The sequence below is a fragment of the Pristiophorus japonicus genome, chromosome 16 (genome assembly GCF_044704955.1).
Source record: "Pristiophorus japonicus isolate sPriJap1 chromosome 16, sPriJap1.hap1, whole genome shotgun sequence".
NCBI lineage: Eukaryota > Metazoa > Chordata > Chondrichthyes > Pristiophoridae > Pristiophorus > Pristiophorus japonicus.
Genome location: NC_091992.1, coordinates 125,600,735 through 125,628,285, shown reverse-complemented (window position 1 = coordinate 125,628,285; position 27,551 = coordinate 125,600,735). Strand labels below are relative to the sequence as shown.

The window sequence follows — 27,551 nt, the reverse complement described above, 5'->3', positions numbered from 1 at the left end:
CCCGACCAGCGGAAACAACCTCTCTGCCTCGATCTTGTCAATCCCTTTCATTATTTTAAATGTTTCCATAAGATCACCCCTCATCCTTCTGAACTCCAACGAGTAAAGACCCAGTCTGCTCAATCTATCATCATAAGGTAACCCCCTCATCTCCGGAATCAGCCTAGTGAATCGTCTCTGTGCCCCCTCCAAAGCTAGTATATCCTTCTTTCATCGTCGTTGGGTCAAAATCCTGGAACTCCCTCCCTAACAGCACTGTGGGAGTACCTTCACCACTCGGACTGCAGCTGTGCAAGAAGGCGGCTCACCACCATCTTCTCAAGGGCAGTTAGGGATGGGCAATAAATGCCGGCCTTGCCAGCGATGCCCACATCCCAGGAATGAATAACAAAAATACTCTGTGAGGAATAGAAATTCAAAAAGAACAGAATTAATTTATCTGTATAACACACTCAATCTGTGAATTGACTTAGATTCACCAGGAAATTACTGGAAGTAACTATATTTATCTACTTATTTATTAATATGTAGTTCACTGCACAGTAAAAGCTCAATTTATATTTCTGCAGCGAGAGGGATTATCCTGTTACAGTTTGATTGAAGTGGCATTATTCCTTAAATAGTCATTTTTGATTCTGCGTAGCAGTAATATACAAACATTAGGAAACATACCGGCTGGAGATAAGAGTGATTTTATTTTCTCTTCACATACTCCACCACCTGTCCCCCCCACTCCCACTGCCCCCACCCTCTACCCTGTCGCCTCCCACCATTTCAAAAGAAGTCATTTCTTCCACTGGATCAGAAGTATGGGGCTGGATTTTCGTGTGGCTTGCGCCGCTGTTAGCGCCGCTGTTAGCGCCCCAGAGGGGCAGTGATGGGTCGGCAAATGCTTAGCCCCCGGGCGTCCAGCTTCCAGCGCCTCGCCGGGAGATTTGGTGAAGGTTTTGTGGCGGCGCTGAGCAGCACCGCCTGGGAGTGTCGATCGTTGTGCAACGCCCCCGGTTTCGACAGCGATATTTGCTTGGAGCGGGACCCGTAGCGCCCCCTAGTGACTCCGCCCGAGATAGCTGGTGGCCAGAGCTGTCCCGAGGCGCTAAGGGAAGGAATGATTGAAAAAGATAAGTGAAATTGGTATTTTCTTTTCTGCGATTCACCTATATTTGGGGGGAGCATTATATAGAAAATGTTTCTGGTGTTTTTTGTCCCGATTTTTTTTGTTGCAGCGAGGCCTGTCTTCGGGCGCTTCGAGGCCGGCTCTTCAGCAACGGATCTTCAGTTGCTTACCCGGCCTAGCGCCCTGAGAGAGATGTGGAACGCCTCCCCTAGCACTCCGCTCCACTCTCAGGGCGCAGCAACCGAATGCTTTGGCTGCCGTCGCAAACCATTTTCCGGCGCAAAATTTACCACCCCGCTGCCATTAGTGCCCGAAGAAGCCTCCAACCGAAAATCCAGCCCTAAACGTTTAGGAATAATTTTACAGGCTCTTACTGCTAATGGAACGCGTCACCCAATGGCAGGGAGAATCAGAAATTCAGTTCCACTGCCTAAGATCTTCCGTCTTTTAAAGGGGATGTTTGAAATTTAGTGAGTCTTGGCACATCTGCAGGTCAGTTTTCCCACCACCGGTTCACTCTTATTGCTTTTGTCCGGGGCAGAAATGAAAAGTTTAATATTCTTATTTAACACAGTGCAGAGTTGATGGCTGACCCAATTTATAAAGCTGTCTGGTTAAGCTTGTAATATGCACATGGCTCAAATTAATGTATAGGAACAGTTTTATGATGTTATGCTAGTCCAGAGTGGCTTTAGATTATACTTAATGTTATTCATGTCTCGGCTGATAAAAAGAAGAATAAATTACAGGGATCAAATAGAAGGACATTAGCTTGGATGATGTGGAATCTGTATGGGTAGAGCTGTGGAACACCAAAGGGCAGAAAACGCTAATGGGAGTTTTGTACAGACCACCAAACAGTGGTAATGAAGTTGGGGATGGCATCAAACAGGAAATTAGGGATGTGTGCAATGAAGGTTATCATGGGTGACTTTAATCTACATATAGATTGGGCTAACCAAACTGATAGCAAGACAGTGGAGGAGGATTTCCTGGAGTGTATAAGGGATGGTTTTCTCGACGAATATGTCGAGGAACCAACTAGAGAGCAGGCCATCCTAGACTGGGTCTTGTGTAATGAGAGAGGATTAATCAGCAATCTTGTTGTGCGAGGCCCCTTGGGGAAGAGTGACCATAATATGGTAGAATTCTTCATTAAGATGGAGAGTGACACAGTTACTTCAGAGACTAGGGTCCTGAACTTAAAGAAAGGTAACTTCGATGGTATGAGGCATGAATTGGCTAGGGTAGACTGGCAAATGATACTTAAAGGGTTGATGATGGATAGGCAATGGCAGACATTTAAAGATCACATGGATGAACTTCAACAATTGTACAGCCCTGTCTGGCGAAAAAATAAAACGGGGAAGGTGGCTCAACCGTGGCTAACAAGGGAAATTAGGGATAGTGTTAAATCCAAGGAAGAGGCATATAAATTGGCCAGAAAAAGCAGAAAACTTGAGGACTGGGAGAAATTTAGAATTCAGCAGAGGAGGACAAAGGATTTAATTAGGAGGGGGAAAATAGAGTATGAGAGTAAGCTTGCAAAAATATAAAAACTGACTGCAAAAGCTTCTATAGATATGTGAAGAGAAAACGATTAGTGAAGACAAATGTAGGTCCCTTGCAGTCAGAATCAGGTGAATTTATAATGGGGAACAGAGAAATGGCGGACCAATTGAACAAATACTTTGGTCATTCTTCACTAAGGAAGATACAAATAACCTTCCGGAATACTAGGGGACCGAGGGTCTAGCGAAGAGGAGGAACTGAAAGAAATCCTTATTAGTCAGGAAATTGTGTTCGGGAAATTGATGGGATTGAAGGCTGATAAATCCCCAGGGCCTGATAGTCTGTATCCCAGAGTACTTAAGGAAGTGACCCTAGAAATATTGGACGCATTGATGGTCATTTTCCAACATTCTATAGACTCTGGATCAGTTCCTATGGATTGGAGGGTAGCTAATGTAACACCACTTTTTAAAAAAGGAGGGAGAGAGAAAACAGGGAATTATAGACCGGTTAGCCTGACATCGGTGGTGGGAAAAATGTTGGAATCAATTAGTAACGTAATAGCAGTGCATTTGGTCCAAGTCAGCATGGATTTATGAAAGGGAAATCATGCTTGACAAACCTTCTAGAATTTTTTGAGGATGTAACTAGTAGAGTGGACAAGGGAGAACCAGTGGATGTGGTGTATTTGGACTTTCAAAAAGCTTTTGACAAGGTCCCACAAAAGAGATTAGTGTGCAAGATTAAAGCACATGCTATTGGGGGTAATGTATTGACGTGGATAGAGAACTGGTTGGCAGACAGGAAGCAAATAGTAGGAATAAACGGGTCCTTTTCAGAATGGCAGGCAGTGACTAGTGGGTACCACAAGGTTCAGTGCTGGGACCCTGGCTATTTACAATATATATTAATGATTTAGATGAAGGAATTGAGTGTAATATCTCCAAGTTTGCAGATGACACTAAGCTGGGTGGCAGTGTGAGCTGTGAGGAGGATGCTAAGAGGCTGCAGGGTGACTTGGACAGGTTAGGTGAGTGGGCAAATGCATGGCAGATGCAGTATAATGTAGATAAATGTGAGGTTATCCACTTTGGTGGCAAAAACAGGGAGGCAGAATATTATCTGAATGGTGACAGATTAGGAAAAGGGGAGGTGCAACGAGACCTGGGTGTCATGGTACATCAGTCATTGAAAGTTGGCATGCAGGTACAGCAGGTGGTGAAGAAGGCAAATGGCATGTTGGCCTTCATAGCGAGAAGATTTGAGTATAGGAGCAGGGAAGTCTTACTACAGTTGTACAGGGCCTTGGTGAGGCCACACCTTGAATATTGTATACAGTTTTGGTCTAATCTGAGGAAGGACATTCTTGCTATTGAGGGAGTGCAGCGAAGGTTCACCAGACTGATTCCAGGGATGGCAGGACTGACATACGAGGAGAGACTGGATCGACTGGGCCTGTATTCAGTGGAATTTAGAAGGATGAAAGGGGATCTCATAGAAACATATAAAATGCTGACGGGACTGGACAGGTTAGATGCAGGAAGAATGTTCCCGATGTTGGGGAAGTCCAGAACCAGAGGACACAGTCTAAGGATAAGGGGTAAGCCATTTAGGACTCAGATGAGGAGAAACTTCTTCACTCAGAGAGTTGTTAACATGTGGAGTTCCCTACCGCAGAGAGTTGTTGACACGAGTTCATTGGATATATTCAAGAGGGAGTTAGATATGGCCCTTACGGCTAGGGGGATCAAGATGTATGGAGAGAAAGCAGGAAAGGGGTACTGAGGTGAATGATCAGCCATGATCTTATTGAATGGTGGTGCAGGCTCGAAGGGCCGAATGGCCTACTCCTGCACCTATTTTCTATGTTTCTATGTTTCTCTGTAGTTCATTGGCTGTAAAGCGCGCTGAGATGTCTGGTGGTCGTGAAAGACGTTATATAAATACAAGTCTTTCTTTCGTCTGCATTATTAGTCCAGTAACATAACCATCATGCTACCATACACCAATCATGCAGATGAAACCATTAGACGTATGTCAAACCTACCCTGCTGGTGGTTCCGATGGATCTTAAAGATCCCATTGCCCTAAGCAAGGAGTTCTCTGGTGTCTTGGCCAAAATAGTTGCTGCCCTTGCTCAGTTAACAACAGTCATTGCACTTCCAAGTGATTTGTTGTATGCAGGTGCTCTGAGGCATTTCTGAGAGCTGTGATGAGCTGCTTAAGGGGGCCATAAACAGGTCCAGGCAGCGGGCGGCCGAAGGGGTCATTAGGCCCGACTGCCTGCCTCTCTTCCGCAGCTATGTTCGCGCCAGGCTGTCCCTGGAGATGGAGCACGCGGTGTCCACCGGTACCCTCACGGCACCGGAGGGACTGGGGTGCATCATCACCCCCGGCAACTACATTTTAATTTGATTTGTTAAGGTTCCCGTTAACGTTTTTTTTTGGTTAACTTGCGGATTCAGGTGGTGTGTCCCTTTAACAAGGGGGCGCATGTTTGAATCCAATCGTCGCATTTAGAAGAGTTAGGATGAACTGCTTTGTAAATGCAAGACTTTGTGATAGCTGTTCGTCTGAGTTGGAGAGCTACATTTGCATTTATTTCTGGAATGTCTTGGCACTGCCCCCTGACAGAGTTTGGAGATTGTATGCAAATTGAAGTGATATGGCATTCAGGTTGTTTTTTTCACTGCCACGGGTACTCTTTTGAAATATGGAGAGTGAAGAGCCGTATTGTTAATAGTCAAAGACTGCAGCCTCACTTAATGCCCTGCAGTCTGACCGAGCCCAGCAAAATTGGCAAGGGAGGGCAAGTTGTTGACTTTTCTTTTTGAAAGAAACATTTTGGTCTTGGAAACTGTATGGAGCTACTGCTCTCTTCAACCTGGATTCAAATCTAGCCAGCGTAATGTATAGAAATCTCCTCTCAATAGTGCGGGCCCTAAATAAATTGGGTTGGACATTCCAAATGGGCCACAGTGAGAGGACAGTAATTGCACACCCATTGGAATGAACAGATTATTTCCCCCTGCTCTACCCAAGGCGCTACATTTTTCCAAAACTTGCACATCCCTGATTTTCATCGCTCCACCAATGCCGGCCTTGCGTTCAGCTGCTTAGGCCCTAACCTCTGGAATTCCCTCCCTAAACCGCGCCACCTCTCCAGCCCTCTCTCCTCCCATCAGATGCTCCTTAAAACTACCTCTTTGACCAAGCTTTTGGTCACCTATCCTAATAGCTCCTTATCTCTGCAGTTTAGAAGAATGAGATGATCTCATTGAAACATACAAGATTCTGAGGGGGATTGACAGAGTAGATGCTGAGAGGTTGTTTCCCCCTGGCTGGAGAGTCTAGAACCAGGGGACACAGCCTCAGGATGAGGGGTCGGCCATTTAGGATTGAGATGAGGAGGAATTTCTTCACTCCGAGGGTGGTGAATCTTTGGAATTCTCTACCCCAGAGGGTGGTGGATGCTGAGTCGTTGAGTATAATCAAGGCTGAGATAGATAGATTTTTGGACTCTAGGGGAATCAAGGGATATGGAGATCGAATGGGAAAGTGGAGTTGAGATCGAAGATCAGCCATGATCTTATTGAATGGCGGAGCGGGCTAGAGGGGCCATATGGCCTACTCCTGCTCCTATTTTTTATGGTCTTATGTGGCTCGGCATCAAATTTTGATTGATAATGCTCCGGTGAAGTGCCTTGAGATGTTTTACTACGTTCAAGGCGATATATAAACAAGTTGTTTTTGGTCACTGAACTTGAGGGGGGTAATTTGCACCTTCACCATTTGTTGGTAAACCATTGAAATGAAAATCAGGGCTTGTTCTATAACAGGTGGGAGATCTGCTCCACCAGTTTGCCATCTAATCAGTTAAATGTCTCTAAAAAAAAAAGCAAAGGTGCAACTATCAGGGGACTGTGAGAAGTAAGATTTTGGATGTAAAAGTGCGACGCGTGTCACAAGTACAAAGAACTGTGTTTATTTAGGGGAGTGAGATATGTCGAAGCAGGTTCGAATTTTAAACAAAAATAGATGAGCCTGACAATTAATTTATACAAATCGCATCTCAGACCTGTGAATGTCACTCTGAAAGACTTGAGACTTGGCAGGTCTGATCAAAAGTTTTTCTTTTTTGAACAAGGCATTCAAATGAGCAATGGGGCTCCTTGCAAAAAGCACAAAAGGGACTGGGTACAGTTCAAACACTGACTTGAACAGGCATGCCTTGGGATCGCTGAAACACCCAGTGCTTCCTTATTACCGTTGTCAGAAATGGGTTTCATCTGCTTTGGTGATTGGGTCGTCTACAGAGTGAGGGAAAGCCAAAAAACAAAACATGGAGTCAATCAGTCTTTAGAAAAATTGTTATTTTACTTGTGGATCTTGTACATAGGAACAGGAGTAGGCCATTCAGTCCCTTGAGCCTGTTCCGCTATTCAGTGAGATCATGGCTGATGCGACCTAACTCCCTTAATACTGTAACGTATGCGCCGGTGAGTATGTTCACAGGTTTGTAGAGCTGTTGAGTTGGGAGTGGCTTAGCCAGTCACGTGATGTTCACAAGACTCAATAAAACCCCGGGGGATCCACAATGAGACAGGTGGTTGTGAGCCTGGTGGATGAAGCGGTAATGTGTCGTGTGATTGTTAAACCTTTTGCTAATAAACCAATTAGTTCTTGGTAGCAATGCGTTGCTATGAATTCGCAAGCAAAGAACCCATGAAACAAATACATTACAATTACCTTTGGTTAACAACATTGCCTATGGAAAGTGGGAAAGAAACAAATTTCCCTCAGAGGGCATTATTGATGCTAGAGGCATAGGTGTGGCGATCTTATGAAGCTTCATCAGTGGGGTATCACACTCGCCTTTGAGTCAGAAAGTTGTGGGTTCAAGTCCCGCTTCAGGTATTAGAGCACATAAATCTAGGCTGACACTCCAGTGCAGTGCTGAGGGAGTGCTGCACTGTCGGAGGTGCCGTCTTTCAGATGAAACGTTAAACCGAGGCCCTGTCTGCTCTCAGGTGGGCGTAAAAGATCCCATGGCACTATTTTGAAGAAGAGCAGGGGAGTTCTCCCCGGTGTCCTGGGGCCAATATTTATCCCTCAATCAACGTAACAAAAACAGATTATCTGGTCATTATCACATTGCTGTTTGAGGGAGCTTGCTGTGCGCAAATTGGCTGCTGCATTCCCCACATTATAACGGTGACTACACTCCAAAAAAGTACTTCATTGGCTGTAAAGCGCTTTGAGATGTCCGGTGGTCATGAAGGGCGCTATATAAATCCAAGTCTTTCTTTTTCTTTTCATTTTGGCTAGCAGCAACGTCTCGATTTCAAAGTTCTCATCCTTGTTTACAAATCCCTCCATGTGCTTGCCCCTCCCTATCTCTGTAATCTCCTCCAGCCCCACAAACCCCCCGAGATATCTGCGCTCCTCTAATTCTGCCCTCTTGAGCGTCCCTGATTATAATTGCTCAACCATTGGTGGCTGTGTCTTCAGTTGCCTGGGCCCGAAGTTCTGGAACTCCCTCCCTAAGCCTCTCCACCTCTCTACCTCTCTTTCCACCTTCAAGACGCTCCTTAAAACCTATATTGCTGTTTGTGGGAGCTTGCTGTGTGAAAATTGGCTGCCGCATTTCCCACATCACAACAGTGACTACACTCCAAAAAGTACTTTGTTTGCTGTAAAATGCTTTGTGACATCGGGTGGTCTAAGTATAAAAGCAGAGAAGTCCTGCTACAACTGTACAGGATATTGGTGAGGCCACACCTAGAGTACAGTTTTGGTCTCCGTATTTAAGGAAGGATATACTTGCATTGGAGGCTGTTCAGAGAAGGTTCACTAGGTTGATTCCAGAAATGAGAGGGTTGATTTCTGAAGATAGGTTGAGTAGGTTGGGCCTATACTCATTGGAGTTCAGAAGAATGAGAGGTGATCTTTTTGAAACTTATGATAATGAGGGGGCTCGACAAGGTGGATATAGAGAGGATATTTCCCCCCATAGGGGAAACTAAAACTAGGGGACAACGTCTCAGAATAAGGGGCTGCCCATTTAAAACTGAGATGAGGAAGAATTTCTTCTCTCTGAGGGTTGTAAATCTGTGGGATTCTCTGCCCCAGAGAGCTGTGGAGGCTGGGTCATTGAATATATTTAAGGCGGAGATAGACAGATTTTTGAGCGATAAGGGAATTAAGAGTTATAGGGAGTGGGCAGGGAAGTGGAGCTGAGTCCAAATGGCCTATTCCTGCTCCTATTTCTTATGTTCTTATGTAGGAAAAAAAATATAAGGCCTTCCAAATAGGCTGAATAGAATAGACAATAAGAGAGGAAATGTCTTGTGTTCTTGTGTTCTCTTTGACCAAGCTTTTGTAAGTAACCTTTTAGCATTGTTGTTGCCAAATTAAGTTAATCTAAGGGTTAAGTCATGGCAGGAGAGCTTGGACACGTGTTATGCTCCTCATGTGCTATGTGGGAAGTCAGGGAATACATATGCGGGAAGTGCATCCGCCTACAGCACCTGACAGACCGCATTGCGGCAGTGGATTTACTCTGGAGCAGCCACGATGCTGAGGATGTCGTGAATAGCACGTTTAGCGAGTTGACCACACAGCAGGTAAAGGGTACACAGCCAGATAGGGGATGGGTGACCAACAGGAAGAGCAGTGGAAGGAAGGTAGTGCAGGGGTACCCTGCGGTCATCCCCCTGCAAAACAGATACACCGCCTTGGGTACTATTGAGGGGGATGATTCATCAGGGGAGAGCAGCAGCAGCCAAGTTCATGGCACCGTGGGTGGCCCTGCTGCACACGAGGGCAGGAAAAAGAGTGGGAGAGCTATAGTGATAAGGAATTCAATTGTAAAGGGAATAGATAGACGTTTCTGCGGCCACAACCGAGACTCCAGGATGGTATGTTGACTCCCTGGTGCAAGGGTCAAGGATGTCTCGGAGCGGGTGCAGGGCATTTTGAAGGGGGAGGGTGAACAGCCAGTTGCCGTGGTGCAGAAAGGTACCAATGATATAGGTAAAAAACGGGATGAGGTCCTACAAGACGAATTTAGGGAGCTAGAAGCTAAATTAAAAATTAGGACCTCAAAAGTAGTAGTCTCAGGATTGTTCCAGTGCCACGTGCTAGTCAGAGTAGGAATTGCAGGCTAGCTCAGATGAATACGTGGCTTGAGGAGTAGTGCAGAAGGGAGGGATTCAAATTCCTGGGACATTGGAACTGGTTCTGGGGGAGGTGGGACCAGTACAAACCGGACGGTCTGCACTTCGGCAGGACCGGAACCAATGTCCTGGGGGGGTGTTTGCTAGTGGTGTTGGGGAGGGGTTAAACTAATATGGCAGGGCGATGGGAACCTATGCAGGGAGACAGAGGGAAACAAAATGGAGACAAAAGCAAAAGACAGAAAGGAGATGAGTAAAAGTGGAGGGCAGAGAAACCTAAGGCAAAAAGCAAAAAGGGCCACATTACAGCAAAATTCTAAAGGGGCAAAGTGTGTTAAAAGGACAAGTTTGAAGGCTCTGTGCCTCAATGCGAGGAGTATTCGGAATAAGTTGAACGAATTAACTGCGCAGATAGCAGTTAACGGGTATGATGTAATCGGCATCACGGAGACATGACTCCAAGGTGACCAATTCTGGGAACTCAACATCCAAGGGTATTCAACATTTAGGAAGGATAGACAGAAAGGAAAAGGAGGTGGGTGGCATTGCTGGTTAAAGAGAAAATTAATGCAATAGTAAGGAAGGACATTAGCTTGGATGATTTGGAATCGGTATGGGTGGAGCTACGGAATACCAAAGGGCAGAAAACGCTAGTGGGAGTTGTGTACAGACCACCAAACAGTAGTGGTGAGGTTGATGACAGCATCAAACAAGAAATTAGGGATGCATGCAATAAAGGTACAGCAGTTATCATGGGCGATTTTAATCTACATATTGATTGAGCTAACCAAACTGGTAGCAATGCGGTGGAGGAGGATTTCCTGGAGTGTATTAGGGATGGTTTTCCAGACCAATATGTCGAGGAACCAACTAGAGGGCTGGTCATCCTAGACTGGGTGATGTGTAATGAGAAAGGACTAATTAGCAATCTTGTTGTGTGAGGCCATTTGGGGAAGAGTGACCATAATATGGTAGAATTCTTTATTAAAATGGAGAGCAACACAGTTAATTCAGTGACTAGGGTCCTGAACTTAAGGAAAGGTAACTTCGATGGTATGAGACGTGAATTGGCTACAATAGACTGGTGAGCGATACTTAAAGGGTTGACAGTGGATGGGCAATGGCAAACATTTAAAGATCACATGGATGAACGTCAATAACTTCAACATCCCTATCTGGAGTAAAAATAAAACGGGGAAGGTGGCTCAACCGTGGCTAAGAAGGGAAATTAGGGATAGTGTTAAATCCAAGGAAGAGGCATATAAATTGGGCAGAAAAAACAGCAAACCTGAGGACTGGGAGAATTTTATAATACAGCAGAGGAGGACAAAGGGTTTAATTAGGAGGGGGAAAATAGAGTATGAGAGGAAGCTTGCTGGGAACATAAAAACTCGCTGCAAAAGCTTCTATAGATATGTGAAGAGAAAAAGATTAGTGAAAACAAACGTAGGTCCCTTGCAGTCAAATTCAGGTGAATTTATAAAGGGGAACAAAGAAATGGAGGACCAGTTAAACAAATACTTTGGTTCTGTCTTCACGAAGGAAGACACAAATAACCTTCCGGAAATACTAGGGGACCGAGGGTCTAGTGAGAAGGAGGAACTGAAGGAAATCCTTGTTAGGCAGGAAATTGTGTTAGGGAAATTGATGGGATTGAAGACCGATAAATCCCCGGGGCCTGATGGTCTGCATCCCAGAGTACTTAAGGAAATAGCCCTAGAAATAGTGGATGCATTGGTGATCATTTTCCAACAGTCTATCGATTCTGGATCAGTTCCTATGGACTGGAGGGTAGCTAATTTAACGCCACTTTTTAAGAAAGGAGGGAGAGAGAAAACGGGTAATTATAGAGTGGTTAGCCTGACATTGGTAGTGGGAAAAATGTTGGAATCAATTATTAAAGATGAAATAGCAGCACATTTGGAAAGCAGTGACGGGATCGGTCCAAGTCAGCATGGATTTATGAAAGGGAAATCCTGCTTGACAAATCTTCTAGAATTTTTTGAGGATGTAACTGGTTGAGTGGACAAGGGAGAACCAGTCGATGTGGTGTATTTGGACTTTCAAAAGGCTTTTGACAAGGTCCCACACAAGAGATTGGTGTGCAAAATTAAAGCACATGTTATTCAGGGTAGTGTACTGACCTGGATAGAGAACTGGTTGGCAGACAGGAAGCAGAGAGTCGGGATAAACGTGTCCTTTTCAGAATGGCAGGCAGTGACTAATAGGGTGCAGCAGGGCTCAGTGCTGGGACCCCAGCTATTTACAATATACATTAATGATTTGGATGAAGGAATTGAATGTAATATCTCCAAGTTTGCAGATGACACTAAGCTGGGTGGTGGTGTGAGCTGTGAGGAGGATGCTAAAAGGCTGCAGGGTGACTTAGACAGGTTAGGTGAGTGGGCCAACGCGTGGCAGATGCAGTATAATGTGGATAAATGTGAGGTTATCCACTTTGGTGGCAAAAACATGAAGCAGAATATTATCTGAATGGCGGCAGATTTAGAAAAAGGGAGGTGCAACGAGACTTGGGTGTCATGGTACATCAGTCATTGAAAGTTGGCATGCAGGTAAAGCAGGCAGTGAAGAAGGCAAATAGTATGTTGGCCTTCATAGCTAGGGGATTTGAGTATAGAAGCAGGGAGGTCTTACTGCAGTTGTACAGGACCTTAGTGAGGCCTCACTTGGAATATTATGTTCAGTTTTGGTCTCCTAATCTGAGGAAGGATGTTCTTGCTATTGAGGGAGTGCAGTGAAGGTTCACCAGACTGATTCCCAGGATGGCAGGACTGACATATGAGGAGAGACTGGATAGACTGGGCGTGTATTCATTGGAGTTTAGAAGGATGAGAGGGGATCTCATAGAAACATATAAAATTCTGACGGGACTGGACAGGTTAGATGCAGGAAGACTCTTCCCGATGTTGGGGAAGTCTAGAACCAGGGCACATAATCTAAGGATAAGGGGTAAGCCATTTAGGACTGAGATGAGGAGAAACTTCTTCACTCAGAGAGTTGTTAACCTGTGGAATTCCCTGCCACAGAGAGTTGTTGATGCCAGTTCATTGGATATATTCAAGAGGGAGTTAGATATGGCCCTTATGGCTTAAGGGATCAAGGGGTATGGAGAGAAAGCAGGAAAGGGGTACTGAGGTGAATGATCAGCCATGATCTTATTGAATGGTGGTGCAGGCTCGAAGGGCCGAATGGCCTTCTGCTGCACCTATTTTCTATGTTTCTATGTGTGATGTGCCGTAATTTCTTATGTGTCAAATTTATTTGTTTTGTCTTATAACACTGCTGTGAAGCGCCTTGGGACGTGAAAGGCGCTATATAAGTAAATACAAGTTGCTGTTGTGTAATGTAGGCAATGCATTCCAGATTGTAACCCTTTGGGCCAAGGGGCAGCAGCTGAGCAGTTGCATTGGAGCAAGGGAAGGTGGGAATGGGAAAGGGAAAGAGAAAGAGAGAGAGAGAGGGAGGCGCGCTCCCGTCGAGCGCGTACACAATTGCGCGGCCCCGGGGTGGATGGCACGGGCACGCGGAGCTGAGCCAGAGCGGCCAGCGGCACTCCGACACATCCAGCAGCGCCATGGCTGAGTGCAGGACCTCGGCGCTGCCAGGCGGAGGGAAGCAAGAGGCTTAACATCATCATCATCATCAACAACACCAAACCCCACTGCACGGGCATCTTTGCAAAAACCTAGAGCTGGTGCATGGAGTTTATTTCAATGTGATCGTTGCTGGCAGGCAGGATTTTTTTTTTTGTGTTTTGCTAATTGAAGTTATTTCTCTCTGGACAAGACCTGTCACTGATAGTAAAAAGGATGAGGACGTGTGTGTATCTGAGGTTTGTCTGGCTGCTCCTGTGGTCGGGACTCTGCAATCCTAGCCTGGCTTTCAGTTCCCATTTCGACCCGGGTGAGTAATATCACAACAAGGGCATTCTCTCTCTCTCTCACACTCGATTTGCAACTGCTGTGATTTTTTTTCTTTCTCTGAAAATCTTTTATATTTGCAATGCAATAGTTACCAAAATATAAGACGGTAAAAACCAGCGTCTCTCCTCCTCTCAGCCCAGCTGAGCCAGGAAGGGTACCTGTCGCTGCCTGCCTGCAGCAGCTTAACCCTGTCGCTGCTGACTGTTAGTCCGCTCTCTTTCCTCTTTCCCTCGTCTCATTCCCTCTCTCCCCTTCTCTCTCCTCGTGTCCCCTTCTCTCTCTCCCCTTCTCTCTCTCCTCGTGTCCCCTTTCATTCTCTCTCTCCCCTTCTTTCTCCCCTTCTCTCTCTCCTCGTGTCCCCTTTCCTTTTCTCGCTCTCCTTCTTTCTCTCCTCGTGTCCCCTTCTCTCTCTCTCTCTCCCCCCTTCTCTCTCTCTCTCTCTCTCTCCCCCCTTCTCTCTCTCTCTCTCTCCCTCCCTCTCTCCTCGTGTCCCATTTTCTTCTCTCCCCTTCTTTCTCCGCTTCTCTCTCTCTCCTCGTGTCCTCTTTCCTTCTCTCGCTCTCTCCCCTTTTTCTCCTCTTCTCTCTCTCCTCCTGTCCCCTTCTCTCTCTCTCTCTCTCTATTTATAGCAGCCAATCTATTGGGTTATGTGTGCGTGTGATGGGAATGAATTGTGCGACATGGCGATGCAGATCTAAACGCGTTGGGTCCTCTCATCTCCTCGCATCTCTGCAAAGGCAAATCAGTAGTTTTAAAAATATATAAATGCATTGAGTGCAGCAAAATGCCGCGGTGATTCGGTGGGGAAATGTGCCGGTAAAGCCTCTCCTGCTCAGATGGTGCGAGGCAGCTTTTCCCCAGTGACTGCCAGTATCAAACCGCATGAAATAAGAAACCTTCCTCTTCCCAGCATCTTAAAACACACATTAAACACATTGTGTGGGCGAGTGCGCATGTGCGGGCAGCAGCTGGAGCTGCAGTTGTCAGTAGTTTGGGGGGGGGGGGTTCAGGGGGAGATCGCATCCTCTGTTGTTTGGTGTGCAAACACCCCCTGCTTCATCCTTTATTGCACAGAGAGCGAGTCGTTATCTCCTTTCATGCCCACCCAGTGTCGGTACACATTGTGTCTTTTCAAAGGACCCCACAATAAGCATTGCACCCTCTCCTAAGTGATGCTGCCTTATCTTCGGGCAATGGCACTAATTCAGTGTTGTTATTCGGCAGGCACATCTCGGTTCTGGGGGAGAGAGAGGGAGGGATGGGGAGGATGAGGGGAGAGGGAGGGGAGGGGAAATGGGGAGGATGAGGGGAAGGGGAGATGGTGGGGGGGTGGGTGGGGAGGGGAGGATAAGGGGGAGAGAGGGGGAGGGGAGATGGTGGGGGGGGGGGGGGTGGGTGGGGAGGGGAGGATAAGGGGGAGAGAGAGGGAGGGGAGAGGGGTGGTGGGTGAGGGGGATGGGGAGGGGGAGGCGGATTGGATGAGGGTGAGGGGGGGAGAGGATGAGGGTAGAGAGAACGGGAGAAGGGGTTGGGGAGGGGAGAGGGGGGGGAGGGGGAGAGTGAGGGAGATGGGGGGGGGGGGGAGGATATAAGGGAGAATAGTGGCCCAGCAAACACTGCACCTGATCTGATGCTAGGAAGCAGTGAAGTTCCAAGATACAGGGATGACATCATCCCCCCCCCCCCCCCCCTCCCCAGCCCAAAAGCAGCAACATCAGATTACACTTTCTAACGATAAGGATTTCAGTCTTTGAGCCGCTGGTGTGGTTTACAAAGTGTAAATGGTGTGTGGGGGGGTTCAGGTTTATGCTTTCCTGACATGATGCTTGATCAAACTATCTAATGCTGCAAATAACAGAGAGAGATTTGATTCGAAAACAACAGCAAAGCATGTGTCAACTGAAATCTAACTCATGGTAAATGTGGTTTTATTGCAGGACTCGTTATTTTCCCATTCAGTTGCCGTATTTAACTTAAAGCAAGTTTTTAGAGTACCTATTTAAAAAATATAATTATATACTACTGCATCTACCGGCGTGGTATTCCTCACGTGCAAAAAAAAAACGTGCATGCGCAGCACGACCATTGCTATGGATGCCAGCCTTGCACGACTGAATACATCGCTATTGCCCATTTCACATCGCTAAGGCTAGTGGCCAAATTAAAAAGGCGAAACTAGCGGCTTTTAAAATGGGCGATTCCTGGCGATCCTGAAAAATAAAACAACCACCAACGCCGGAAATATCGCTCATTTTTGGGCGATAGCGATAATAATGGAAAGCCTAGTCCAAAAAGTCGAACAAATACATCAATGAATATAGTATGCTCCTCTCCACAGCTAGATAAATGAAGACATTTGTACTGTTGATGTACTGCAGTTGCATAAACAAATCTGTGCTGATAACATGCGATAGTTTCACATAAAGACATGTGTGTCACAGTTGCATAAATGCTACACTGGATTTTTAATTGTATGAAAGTCACACCAACTTGTCAATGTTGCTCCTGCTAATCCCTCTTTCTCAAAGCTGTTCTGCAATATTTTACAATTCATTATTAAATATTTTATTTGCTGTCGCAGTCTGTACTATACATATTGTGCGGTGTTGGAATTTGACAAAATGTGAGCCAAATAAGCCCAAGCGAATCTTCCGACAGACAATATTATTGGTCAGTGTCGGGTCTTGCCTTGAGTTACTTCAGGTTCCACTTTCAGATGGACTTCACCGGTTCGATCAGCCTGGCTCTCACTCGCTTCGGTCTCGGGCTGAGCTCCAGGCAGCTTCCATTTAAAGTGTCTAATAAAACAACCCGAGGCATAGAATGAAAGGCCCATGCTGCCATTGCTCTCTGGCAGAAGGTAGGAAAGAGTGGTAACTGGAGCACTCTGGGAGTGTCTCGGCAGGGTGGAGTGGAGCACTTGTATAGGGAGAGCGAAGGAGGAAAGAAAGACTTGCATTTATATAGCGCCTTTCACAACCTCAGGACCTCCCAAAGTGCTTTACAGCCAATGAAGTACCTTTTGAATTGTAGTCGCTGTTGTAATGTAGGAAACGCGACAGCCAATTTGCGCACAGCAAGCTCCCAAAAACAGGAATGTGATAATGACCAGACAATCACTTTTAGTGATGTTGCTTGAGGGATAAATATTGGCCAGGCCACTGGGCATAACTCTCCTGCTCTTCTTCGTTATAGTGCCACCAGAGAGAGCAGATGGAGGGCTTGGTTTAACGTCACATCAAGCAGCGGGTTGGCTGACTGAGTGAAATGGCTGGGGGTGGTGGTTGGGGGGGGGGGGGGGCGGCGGGGTTTGGGGAGATGTTTTAAATTGGGGGCGGGAGAGAGCTTGAGAGTGCTGTGGCGCCTGAAAACCGATTGACACCATTTTTCCCAATGCTCTCTTCGGCCCATGTTGTTACATGTATAAAAATATAAGAACATAAGAAATAGGCCATACGGTCACTCGAGCCTGCTCCACCATTCAATAAGATCATGGCTGATCCGACCATGGAAGCAGCTCCACTTCCCCGCCCGCTCCCCATAACCCCTTATTCCCTTACTGTTTAAGAAACTGTCTATTTCTGTCTTAAATTTATTCAATGTCCCAGCTTCTACAGCTTTCTGAGGCAGCGAATTCAACAGATTTACAACCCTCCGAGAGAAGAAATTTCTCCTCATCTCTGTTTTAAATGGGAGACCCCTTATTCTAAGATCATGCCCTCTAGTTCTGGTCTCCCCCATCAGTGGAAACATCCTCTCTGCATCCACCTTGTCAAGCCTCCTCATAATCTTATACGTTTCGATAAGATCACCTCATATTCTTCTGAATTCCAATGAATAGCGGCCCAACCTACTCAACCTTTCCTCATAATTCAACCCCCTCATCCCCGGGATCAACCTAGTGAACCTTCTCTGAACTGCCTCCAAAGCAAATATATCCTTTCGTAAATATGGAAACCAAAACTGCACGCAGTATTCCAGGTGTGGCCTCACCAATACCCTATATAGCTGTAGCAAGACTTCCCTACTTTTATACTCCATCCCCTTTGCAATAACACCATGGACTAACACCATAATTTACTTGTTCCATGTAACACCAGAGATCAGTCAGTAAAGTTGAACACTAATAAATATCACGACTATATAAAATTGCAGGTGTGGACAAACATGTTAATATAAAAGCAAAATACTGTGGATTCTGGAAATCTAATATGAAAACATAAAATGCTGGAAAACACTCAGCAGACCAGGCAGCATGTGTGGCGAGAGGAACAGAGTTGTTGTTTCAGGTCGATGAGCATTCCTCAGATCACTCTTCCCTAATACGTGTCCTGACAAAGAGTCATCGACCTGAAACGTTAACTCTGTTTCTCTTTCCACAGATGCTGCCTGACCCGCTGAGTGTTTACAGCATTTTCTGTTCATAGCAAAGATGGATGCACATTTCTACTTTGAGATATTGGGCAGTGTGTATAAGTGATGCTTGGTGACAGATTTGAGGGCCTACAGGGCAGTAGTGATACCCGCCCTCCTGTATGGCTCAGAGACCTGGGCCATTTACAGTAGACACCTCAAATCGCTGAAGAAACACCACCAGCGATGTCTCCGCAAGCTCCTGCAAATCCACTGGGAGGACAGACGCACCAATCAGGCGTCTTCGATCAGGCCAACATCCCCAGCATTGAAGCACTGACCACACTCGACCAGCTCCGTTGGCCGGGCCACATTGTTCGCATGCCTGACACAAGACTCCTAAAGCAAGCGCTCCACTCTGAACTCCTACATGGCAAGCGAGCCCCAGGTGGGCAGAGGAAATGTTTCAAGGACACCCGCAAAGCCTCCCTGATAAAATGCAACATCCCCACCGGCACCTGGGAGTCCCTGGCCAAAGAATGCCCTAAGTGGAGGAAGAGCATCCGGGAGGGCGCTGAGCACCTCGAGTCTCGTCGCCGAGAGCATGCAGAAATCAAGCGCAGACAGCGGAAGGATCGTGCGGCAAACCAGACTCCCCACCCACCCTTTCCTTCAACCACTGTCTGTCCCACCTGTGACGGAGACTGTAATTCCCGTATTGGACTGTTCAGTCACCTGAGAACTCACTTTTAGAGTGGAAGCAAGTCATCCTCGATTTCGAGGGACTGCCTACGATGATGATGATGATAAGTGATGGAGCCGAAATTCAGCCTCCCAAAGAAGCCTTTTACCATCGGAGAGCGGCAGAGTCGAGTGGCTGCCGCTCGCGAAGTTCACCTCGGGGGTTTTTCTGGTGGTCCCCACTTCCGCCCCACTGCTCCGGCCCCTCCTAAGTGCGCCGATCTCCCGGACCTCCAGCAAAATTCAGCTTGAGAAGTTGTAGATCCGTCGTGGAGCCCCGACAGCTTTTTCTGTCGGTGCACCTTGCTTTCAGTGTGTGTGAGACACGGCAGCGCGGCGGTTATTAAAGGCGAGGGCGCACTGCCGTGGCCGCCATGTTATTTTTTTGTCGGCCGACTGCCGGGTCGGGCCGACAATTATGCCCCCCCCCGGGTTCAGCCGTGCCACTAACAGGCAGTCTGGCACCCCCTCTTCGAAACCCTCCCTGGCAGCCCAGTGGACCGAAGTTTTTAAATGGAGAAGGCTCTCCCCTTTAAGTGAAGGGGCGAGCCGCGGTGACGCGCACACGCGTCATGACGTCATCACCGTTCCGCTGATGATTGACAGCGGCGGAGACTCTGCCCCGCCTTTACTTCCGCCCCTCTCGATCTTCCGCTCACCGCTCCATTACGCCCCTATTATGACCGACCTCCGGTCCGCCTGAAAAAAAACGACAAAGAGCTAAATTTCGCGAAACAGCTACCTCACCCGACGCACCAGTTTTCTGGCGGGCCTGAATTTCTAGCCCGATATGTTTTGGCACATTTTGGATTTTTGTCCTTTAGTGGAGCGACTGCATCACTGTCCATTGGTGATGTCAGCCACCTTGGAAATTGCCTATTACATTACACAGTTATGGATAATGCTACTAAGAAATACGGATTGAACAATTTCCTGAGGAAAGTTCCCTTTTGTTACAACTTCTTTCTTACTTTAGAAACCAATATCTCTGCGAAGGTGGGGTTAGAAATTACTGTTGGTGATAATAGCAGATAGACCTAAAGTATTCATTTGACATTTGTCTGTCTGCTATTTTATTGGAGGTGTTAACCCATTTAAAATCCATAATCGTCTGGTCTTCACTGCCTTTGAAAGACTTTTGTATGCCTTTGGGGTTTAATTGGCCTGCAATGTTGAATTGGGAGAGAAAATAGTTATCTTCAAAGGATGAATGACAATTCTTACAACCGTCTCTATTTTTAGGTCAACCATCAAAATGGTAGCAGTGAGAATGCATGTCCAATTATATTATTTTAATGCCCTCTGTTTGATATTTTGATGTTATTGAGGTGTGGCAGAAGAAATAGCTTGCAATTATATCGTGGCTTATCATATGTCAAAGTGCTTTGTAACAACAATAACAACTTATGTTTATATATTTTTCTTATTCGTTGCTGGGATGTGGGTGTCGTTGGCAAGGCCGGCATTTATTGCCCATCCCTATTTGCCGTTGAGAAGGTGGTGAGCCGTCTTCTTGAACCGCTGCAGTCCGTGTGGTGAAGGTGCTCCCACAGTGCTGTTAGGGAGGGAGTTCCAGGATTTTGACCCATAAAGGAACGGTGATATATTTGCAAGTCAGGATGGTGTGTAACTTGGAGGGGAACTCGCAGGTGTTCCCATGCGCAGTGCGGTCAGGTACAGCAGGAATGGCGAGGCCGGGGTGAAGGAGCGGCAAGGGCTTGTCGAAGGAAGTGACCGGGGCCCAGGAGAGGCGTGAGTTCGGGGCCCAGAAGAGGCGAAGGCCCAGGGGCAACATGGGCCAGCCCACACTGCGCTACGTGTGCGCACTAGGTCTGTGCAGCAGAGCTGGTCTCCAGTCGTCTTGGTTAATCCTTGCCACTGGACCAAGACCTAGCTCTCTGTCAAGCCCGTGTGTTGGCTGGTGTGCAACGGCAACCACACGTTAAAAAAATCCACACAAAGGTGACTTCTACCCTTCAAGATGTAGTTCGGGATCTGGAATATTAGGTCCTTCATTGAAACACCTGTGAACTCATCCCTTTTTGGCGTGGAAGCAAGTCATCCTCCCTTCGCGAGACACCTATGATGATGAGATGGTAGAGGTCGTGGGTTTGGGAGGTGCTGTCAAAAGAAGCTTGGGTGAGTTGCTGCAGTGCATCTTATACATGGTACACACTGCAGCCATGGTGCACCGGTGGTGGAGGAAGTGAATGTTGAAGGTGATGGATGGGGGGCCAATCAAGCGGGCTGTTTTGTCCTGGATCGTGTCGAGCTTCTTGAGTGCTTTTGGAGCTGCACTCATCCAGGCAAGTGGAGAGTATTCCATCACACTCTTGACTTGTGCCTTGTAGATAATGGAAAGGCTTTGGGGAGTCAAAGCCTTTAACAGAGTAAAAACATCCCACTGCACTTCACAGGAGCATTATCATTCAAAGTTTGACACTGAGCCACGTAAGGAGATGTTAAGACAGGTTGGTGAAAGAGGTCGGTTTTAGGAGCAAGGTAAAGGAGGAGAGAGGTTTAGGGAGAGAATTCCAAAGCTTAGGGCCGAGGCAGCTGAAGGCACAGCTGCCAATGGTGGAGAGATGAAAATTGAGGATGCTCAAGAAGCTGGAATTAGAGGCCGCAGAGATCTCAGAGGGTTGTAGGGCTGAAGGAGGTTACAGAGATCGGGAGGGGTGAGGCCATGGAGGGATTTGAACGCCAGGATGATAATTTTATAATCGAGACGTTGCTGGATCAGGAGCACAGGGGTGATGGGTGAACGAGATTTGGTTAGGAGATGGACAGCAGCATTTTGGATAAGCTCAAGTTTACAGAGGATGTAACAAAGAGATGGATGAAGGTTTCAGGACTAGATGAGCTGAGGCAGGAGTGGAGACTGATAATAATACTGAGGTGGAAGTAGGCAGTATTGGTGATAGAGAGAATATGAGGTCAGAAGCTCCACTCAGGGTTAAATATGACACCAAGGTTGCGAGCAGTGTGGTTCAGCCTCAGACAGATGCTGGGGAGAGGAATGGAGTCGGTGGCAAGGGAACGGAGTTTGAGGCGGGGCCCGAAGACAATGGTCTTCCCAATATTTAATTGGAGGTCCAGTACTAGATGTCGGACAAGCAGCGTGATAAATCAGAGGCCGTGGAGGGGCTGAGAGAGTTGGTGGTGAGGTCGAGCTGAAGGCTGTCTGTGTACACGTTGAATCTGATGTGTTTTTGGATGATGTCGCCGAGAGGCAGTGTGTCGATGAGAAAGAGGAGAGGGCCGAGGATCGATTCTTGGGGGACTTGAGAGATAACGATGCGGGAGCGGGAAGAGAAGCCATTAATTCTTTTTTTAAATGTTGCTGCTGTTTTATGTTGACAAATGCAACATGCCAAATACCAAATAATTAGATTTTTTGGGCAGTGCTGTTTAAGGGAAAGTTGACCAGGACACCTGATGAATTCCCCTTTGAATTTCCGCTCATTAATTTCCACCTGAGCAGATGGATGGAGTTTGGTTTAATATTTCATCCAAATGAAGACACCTTCGACATTGCAGCATTCCATCAGTACTGCACTGAAGTGTCAGCTTAGATTATGTGGCCAAGCACCCAATTAAAATAAAACACAACATTCTCGCTCTCTCTTCCTGTAACTGCTTGCTTCCCAGTTTAACCTTGTGTCTCTCTTCCACTTGCATTTTCTGTCTCTTCCCCGCACCCCCCCCCCCCCCCCCCCCACTTTTCTATCCGACTTTCTTACACTGTTATTGTCATCTCTATATTTCTGGTTGTCTCGAACTCTTATTTTTGTTCTTTCTCTCCCTGGTTCTGTAAATCTTTCCTTTGCTCTGTAAATCTTTCCTTTGCTCTGTAAATCTTTCCTTTGCTCTGTAAATCTTTCCTTTGCTCTGTAAATCTTTCCTTTGCTCTGTAAATCTTTCCTTTGCGGTGTCTCAGCAACTGTTCCTCCCTCTGTATGCCGCTCACACTTACTCTTTCTCTGTTTCTCTGTCACGCTTCCTGGAGCTCCCAATCTATCTGTCTCTCGCACCTTCTCTCCTCTCCCTTTATGTTACTCATCGCCGAGAGCATGCAGAAAACAAGCGCAGGCAGCGGAAGGAGCGTGCGGCAAACCAGTCCCACCCACCCTTTCCTTCAACCCCTGCCCCACCTGTGACAGAGACTATAGTTCCCATATTGGACTGTTCAATCACCTGAGAACTCATTTTTAGTGTGGAAGCAAGTCTTCCTCGATTTCGAGGGACTGCCTATGATGATGATGATGTTACTCACTTGCTCTTCGTTTCCTCTGGCCGTGGACATCTGCAGCTAGAGGTGGGTGCTGTGGCTCTCTGAAAATAGGTGACATGGTCTAGTTTCCCCTCGGGAGCAGGGAAAGGCAGACTGCTTTGTTTTTTGTGCGTTGGTTCTAGACGTGTGCTGTAAGCCCCTCCAGTCCAGCCTCCCACTCCATCCCAGCCAGCCTCCAGTCTCTGGTCTCCCGTCACCTCCACGCCAGAGGAGCCGAGTAGGGAAACTGCAGGGATGTCGTGCAAGGCCAGGGACCAGGAAGCACTGGCAAAGTGCAGAGGCCAGGATGCAAAGTTTAGATCCCCAAAACCGAATATAGAGTGAAGCCTAATACCTGTATCATCTCAATAGAGCAGCAATGTGTCAGCTGTGGCTCGGTGGGTAGCACTCTCGCCTCTGAGTCAGAAGGCGATGGATTTATGTCCCACTCCAGAGACTTGAGCACACAATCCAGGCTCCAGTGCGGTGCTGAGGGAGCGCTGCACTGTCAGAGGTGCCGTCTTTCAGATGAGACACTAAACCGAGGCCCCGTCTGCGCTCTCAGGTGGACGTAAAAGATCCCATGGCACTATTTTGAAGAAGAGCAGGGGAGTTATCCCCGGTGTCTTGGGGCCAATATTTATCCCTCAACCAACATAAGAAAAAAACAGAATATCTGGTCATTATCACATTGCTGTTTGCTGTGTGCAAATTGGCTGCTGCGTTTCCTGAATTACAACAGTGACTGCACTCCAAAAGTACTTCATTGGCTGTAAAGCGCTTTGGGTCGTCCTGAGGTGGTGAAAGGCGCTATATAAATCCAAGTCTTTCTTCTGGTGCTACCAATAGTGGGACTGATTCTGTGTTCATTTGGGAGGGTTGGATGCAGTCTATCACTGGCTGCCTTGCTTGATGCCTCCTGGCTGGGAGGAGACGTGGTAGAGGTGATGGTGAGGTCTGGAGTCAAAGGTCTGGCTGAGGTGAAGTCCCAGCTTGTGCTGGGCCCTGAGCTCCAGAATTCCCTCCCTAAACCTCACCGCCTCTCTTTCCTCCTTTAAGATGCTCCTTAAAACTTACCTCTTTGACCAAGCTTCTGGTCTCCTGCCCTCATATCTCCTTATGTGGCTCAGTGCCGAATTCTGTCTGATAACGCTCCTGTGAAGCGCCTTGGGACATTTTACTACATATGGGTTGTTGTTGCAAAGTCAGGTGGGATGGAAGTGAATATGTATTATCCTTGGTAACGGCGCGGACATATTCCACATTATTACGCGAGGTCTACGACAGATCGGCGAGATACAGCAGAATATATAATTGAGAAATTAGGACACAACATACAACCATGCGCTCATACTTCCATTGCAACACCAGTGTGCCGTAACCAGTCAAATCTGTGCTTTGTATTAATTTCAGTAAAAACTGTGAAAGTTTAACTTCCACGTATTTTTTTCCAGTTGATTTTAGCTGTGTGGACTGCAGCATTATTAATTGTCGCATGCTGCTATGTTGATATCACAGTGTGTCGCAACTACATTCCAGGGGTGTTTCCATCTGCTATCAAGTATTGGCAGGCCTGTCAAGATGTGCCTATTAATCCTTTGAAAAAGGATCTTTTTAAAAAAAAAACATTTTCTTTGGGCTGTAACAAGTAACGATGGCTTTCTTTACAATTTTGAGCGCTGTATTCCACTGTTCCACATTATAACGTGGGGACCGAAGCCATTGTTTTCGGTCCGCACCACAAACTCCGTTCCCTAGCCACTGACTCCATCCCTCTCCTCAACTTCTGTCTGAGGCTGAACCAGATTGTTCACAACCTTGGTGTCATATCTGACCCTGAAATGAGTTTTCGCCCACATATCTGCAGCATAACTAAGGCTGCCTATTTCCACCTGCGTAACGTCACCCGTCTCCCCCCTTGCCTCAGCTCATCCGCTGCTGAAGCCCTCATCTGTGCCTTTGTTACCTCTAGACGTGAATATTCCAAAGCACTCCTGGCTGACCTCCCACATTCTACCCTACGTAAACTAGAGGTGATCCAAAACTCGGCTGCTCGTGTCCTAACTCGCTCCAAGACCTGCTCACCCATCAACCCTGTGCACTCGGACCTACATTGGGATCCGATTAAACAACGCCTCGATTTCAAAAATTCTCATCCTTATTGTCAAATCCCTCCATGGCCTCGCCCCTCCTTATCTCTGTAATCTCCTCCAGCCCCACAACCACCCGAGATGTCTGTTATATATGCAGACTATAGATATACTCTCTGTGTAGTCACTGTATAGTTGCATAATATGGAGACTTGTTTACCTGATGTACTATCAGTAAGGTTTACACTGTGTATATACTATGCTGGCACCACTAGAGGGTGCAACTGGTGGAGACCGGGATTTCCTGCCCTGGTGGCAGGAGCTGTATAAAAGGGGAACCACCATGCTTGTGCCTCACTCTGGAGTTACGAGTAAAGGACCAAGGTCACTACAGTTTGAGTACAACACATTGCCTTGTGGAGTCATTCATAAGTACACTACAGACATGATAATGTCTGCGCTCCTCTAATTCTGCCCTCTTGAGCATCCCTGATTATAATCACTCAACCATTGGTGGCCGTGCCTTCTGTTGCCTGGGCCCCAAGCTCTAGAACTCCCTGCCTAAACCTCTCCGCCTCTCTACCTCTCTTTCCTCCTTCAAGACGCTCCTTAAAACCTACCTCTTTTGGTCAAGCTTTTGCTCACCTGCGCTAATTTCTACTTATGCGGCTCGGTGTCAAATTTTTAAATCTCATAATACTCCTGTGGGGCACCGTGGGACGTTTCACTACGTTAAAGGCGCTATATAAACGCAAGTTGTTGTTGAAATAAAATGCCAAGTCTTGATTTGTTTTAAATTTTCTTGTTCGGCAGTGCCTCAAAGGGACGATTAAATCCCTTTTTTGATTTTAAAGGAGGCCTCCACTTTTCGGGTAGGAAGGAAATAAATCCGTGCTGTATTGTTGTCCTGTGTATGAGCTGCCTTTCTTGCAGAACCGAAGCCGATCTTCGGATTCCTGTGGTGACGAGGCAGCCATCAGATTTCTGTCCGTCGCTGGGCTTGTGTCGCTGTTTAAGGTTGTGCACAGCTCCTCCGATCCTCACATCACTGAATTCCTCCGTGGTGGAGGCAGCAGACGGAACGCTTCGATTCTTCTTCCAGCTTCGCCCCCACCACAGATTCTTCCAGCTGACATTTCACAGAAGTGCACAGATACTGCAGTGCTTAGTTTAAATCTGGAGTTGCTGCTGCGCTGTCGTGGTGTGTTACACCGGTTTTTGAAACTTATTGACTGGGAACTTCAAGGAGATAACAGGGGGTCTGCAAGATTAAAGAACGAAAGACTTGCATTTATATAGCACCTTTCACGACCACCACGGACATCTCGAAGCGCTTTACAGCCAATGAAGTACTTTTGGAGTGTAGTCACTGTTGTAATGTGGGAAACACGGCAGCCAATTTGTGCACAGCAAGCTCCCACAAACAGCAATGTGATGATGATCCGATAATCTGTTTTTAGTGATGTTGATTGAGGGATAAATATTGGCCAGGACATCGGGGATAACTCCCCTGCTCTTTTTCAAAATAGTGCCATGGGATCTTCTACATCCACCTGAGAGAGGAGACAGGGCCTCGATTTAATGTCTCATCCTAAAGACGGCACCTTTGACAGCACAGCACTCATACAGCACTGCACTGGAGTATCAGCCTACAGGAGGCACAGGGACTACAGCCATCGCATCATCAAGATCACCATATGTAAATCATATTTTATGTGTTTAAGACCCTGGAGTGGGACTCGAACCCACAACCTTCTGACTTAGAAGCAAGAGCGCTACCTACTGAGCCACAACATAATCAATGCTCTGCATTTCTCAGCATTTGTCCACTTCCTTGTATTTCATTTCTGTCGCTGTGTACTAGTAAATGTCTTACACAATGATCATGCTGTCTACTTTTGACTAGGTGATGCTGTATTTCAGAGCTTGGGGAAGTGAATCCCCAGGAGCGGAGTTGGTGTTCGCAGGAGGGTACTCATGCGGTGAATATTTGCAAGGTATTTCACGGTGTTTCCCACTGTGGAAAATTTTGGGTCATTAATCTGAGGCCCTGTAGAATCATAGAATAGTATGGAAGGAGGCCGTTCGGCCCATCGAGAGTGCGCTGGCTCTAAGAGCAATCCAGTCGGTCCCACTCCCCTGATCGATCCCCAAATCCCGACAATTTTTTCTCCTTCAAGCATTTATCCACTTCCCTTTTGATGACTACTATTGAATCTGTATTCACCACCCTATCAGGCAGTGCATTCCAAATCCTAACCACTCTTTGCCTCATGTTGCCTCTGGTTCTTCTCCCAATCACCTTAAATCAGTGGCCTCTGGTCATCGACTCTTCATCCATTG

At 46.9% G+C, this 27,551-nt stretch overlaps 1 protein-coding gene across 3 annotated transcripts in view; it reads left to right on the top strand.

Moving 5' to 3' along the window:
• The first annotated feature begins 13,438 nt into the window (after positions 1–13,438).
• The window catches only part of aatkb (apoptosis-associated tyrosine kinase b), a 497,277-nt gene continuing 483,164 nt past the window's right edge, over positions 13,439–27,551 (top strand). For all 3 annotated transcript variants that reach the window (XM_070857818.1, XM_070857819.1, XM_070857817.1), the window contains exon 1: positions 13,439–13,731. In XM_070857818.1, coding sequence (XP_070713919.1) covers positions 13,638–13,731 — 94 coding nt within the window. In that variant the 5' untranslated portion in view covers positions 13,439–13,637. The remainder of the gene's footprint in view (positions 13,732–27,551) is intronic.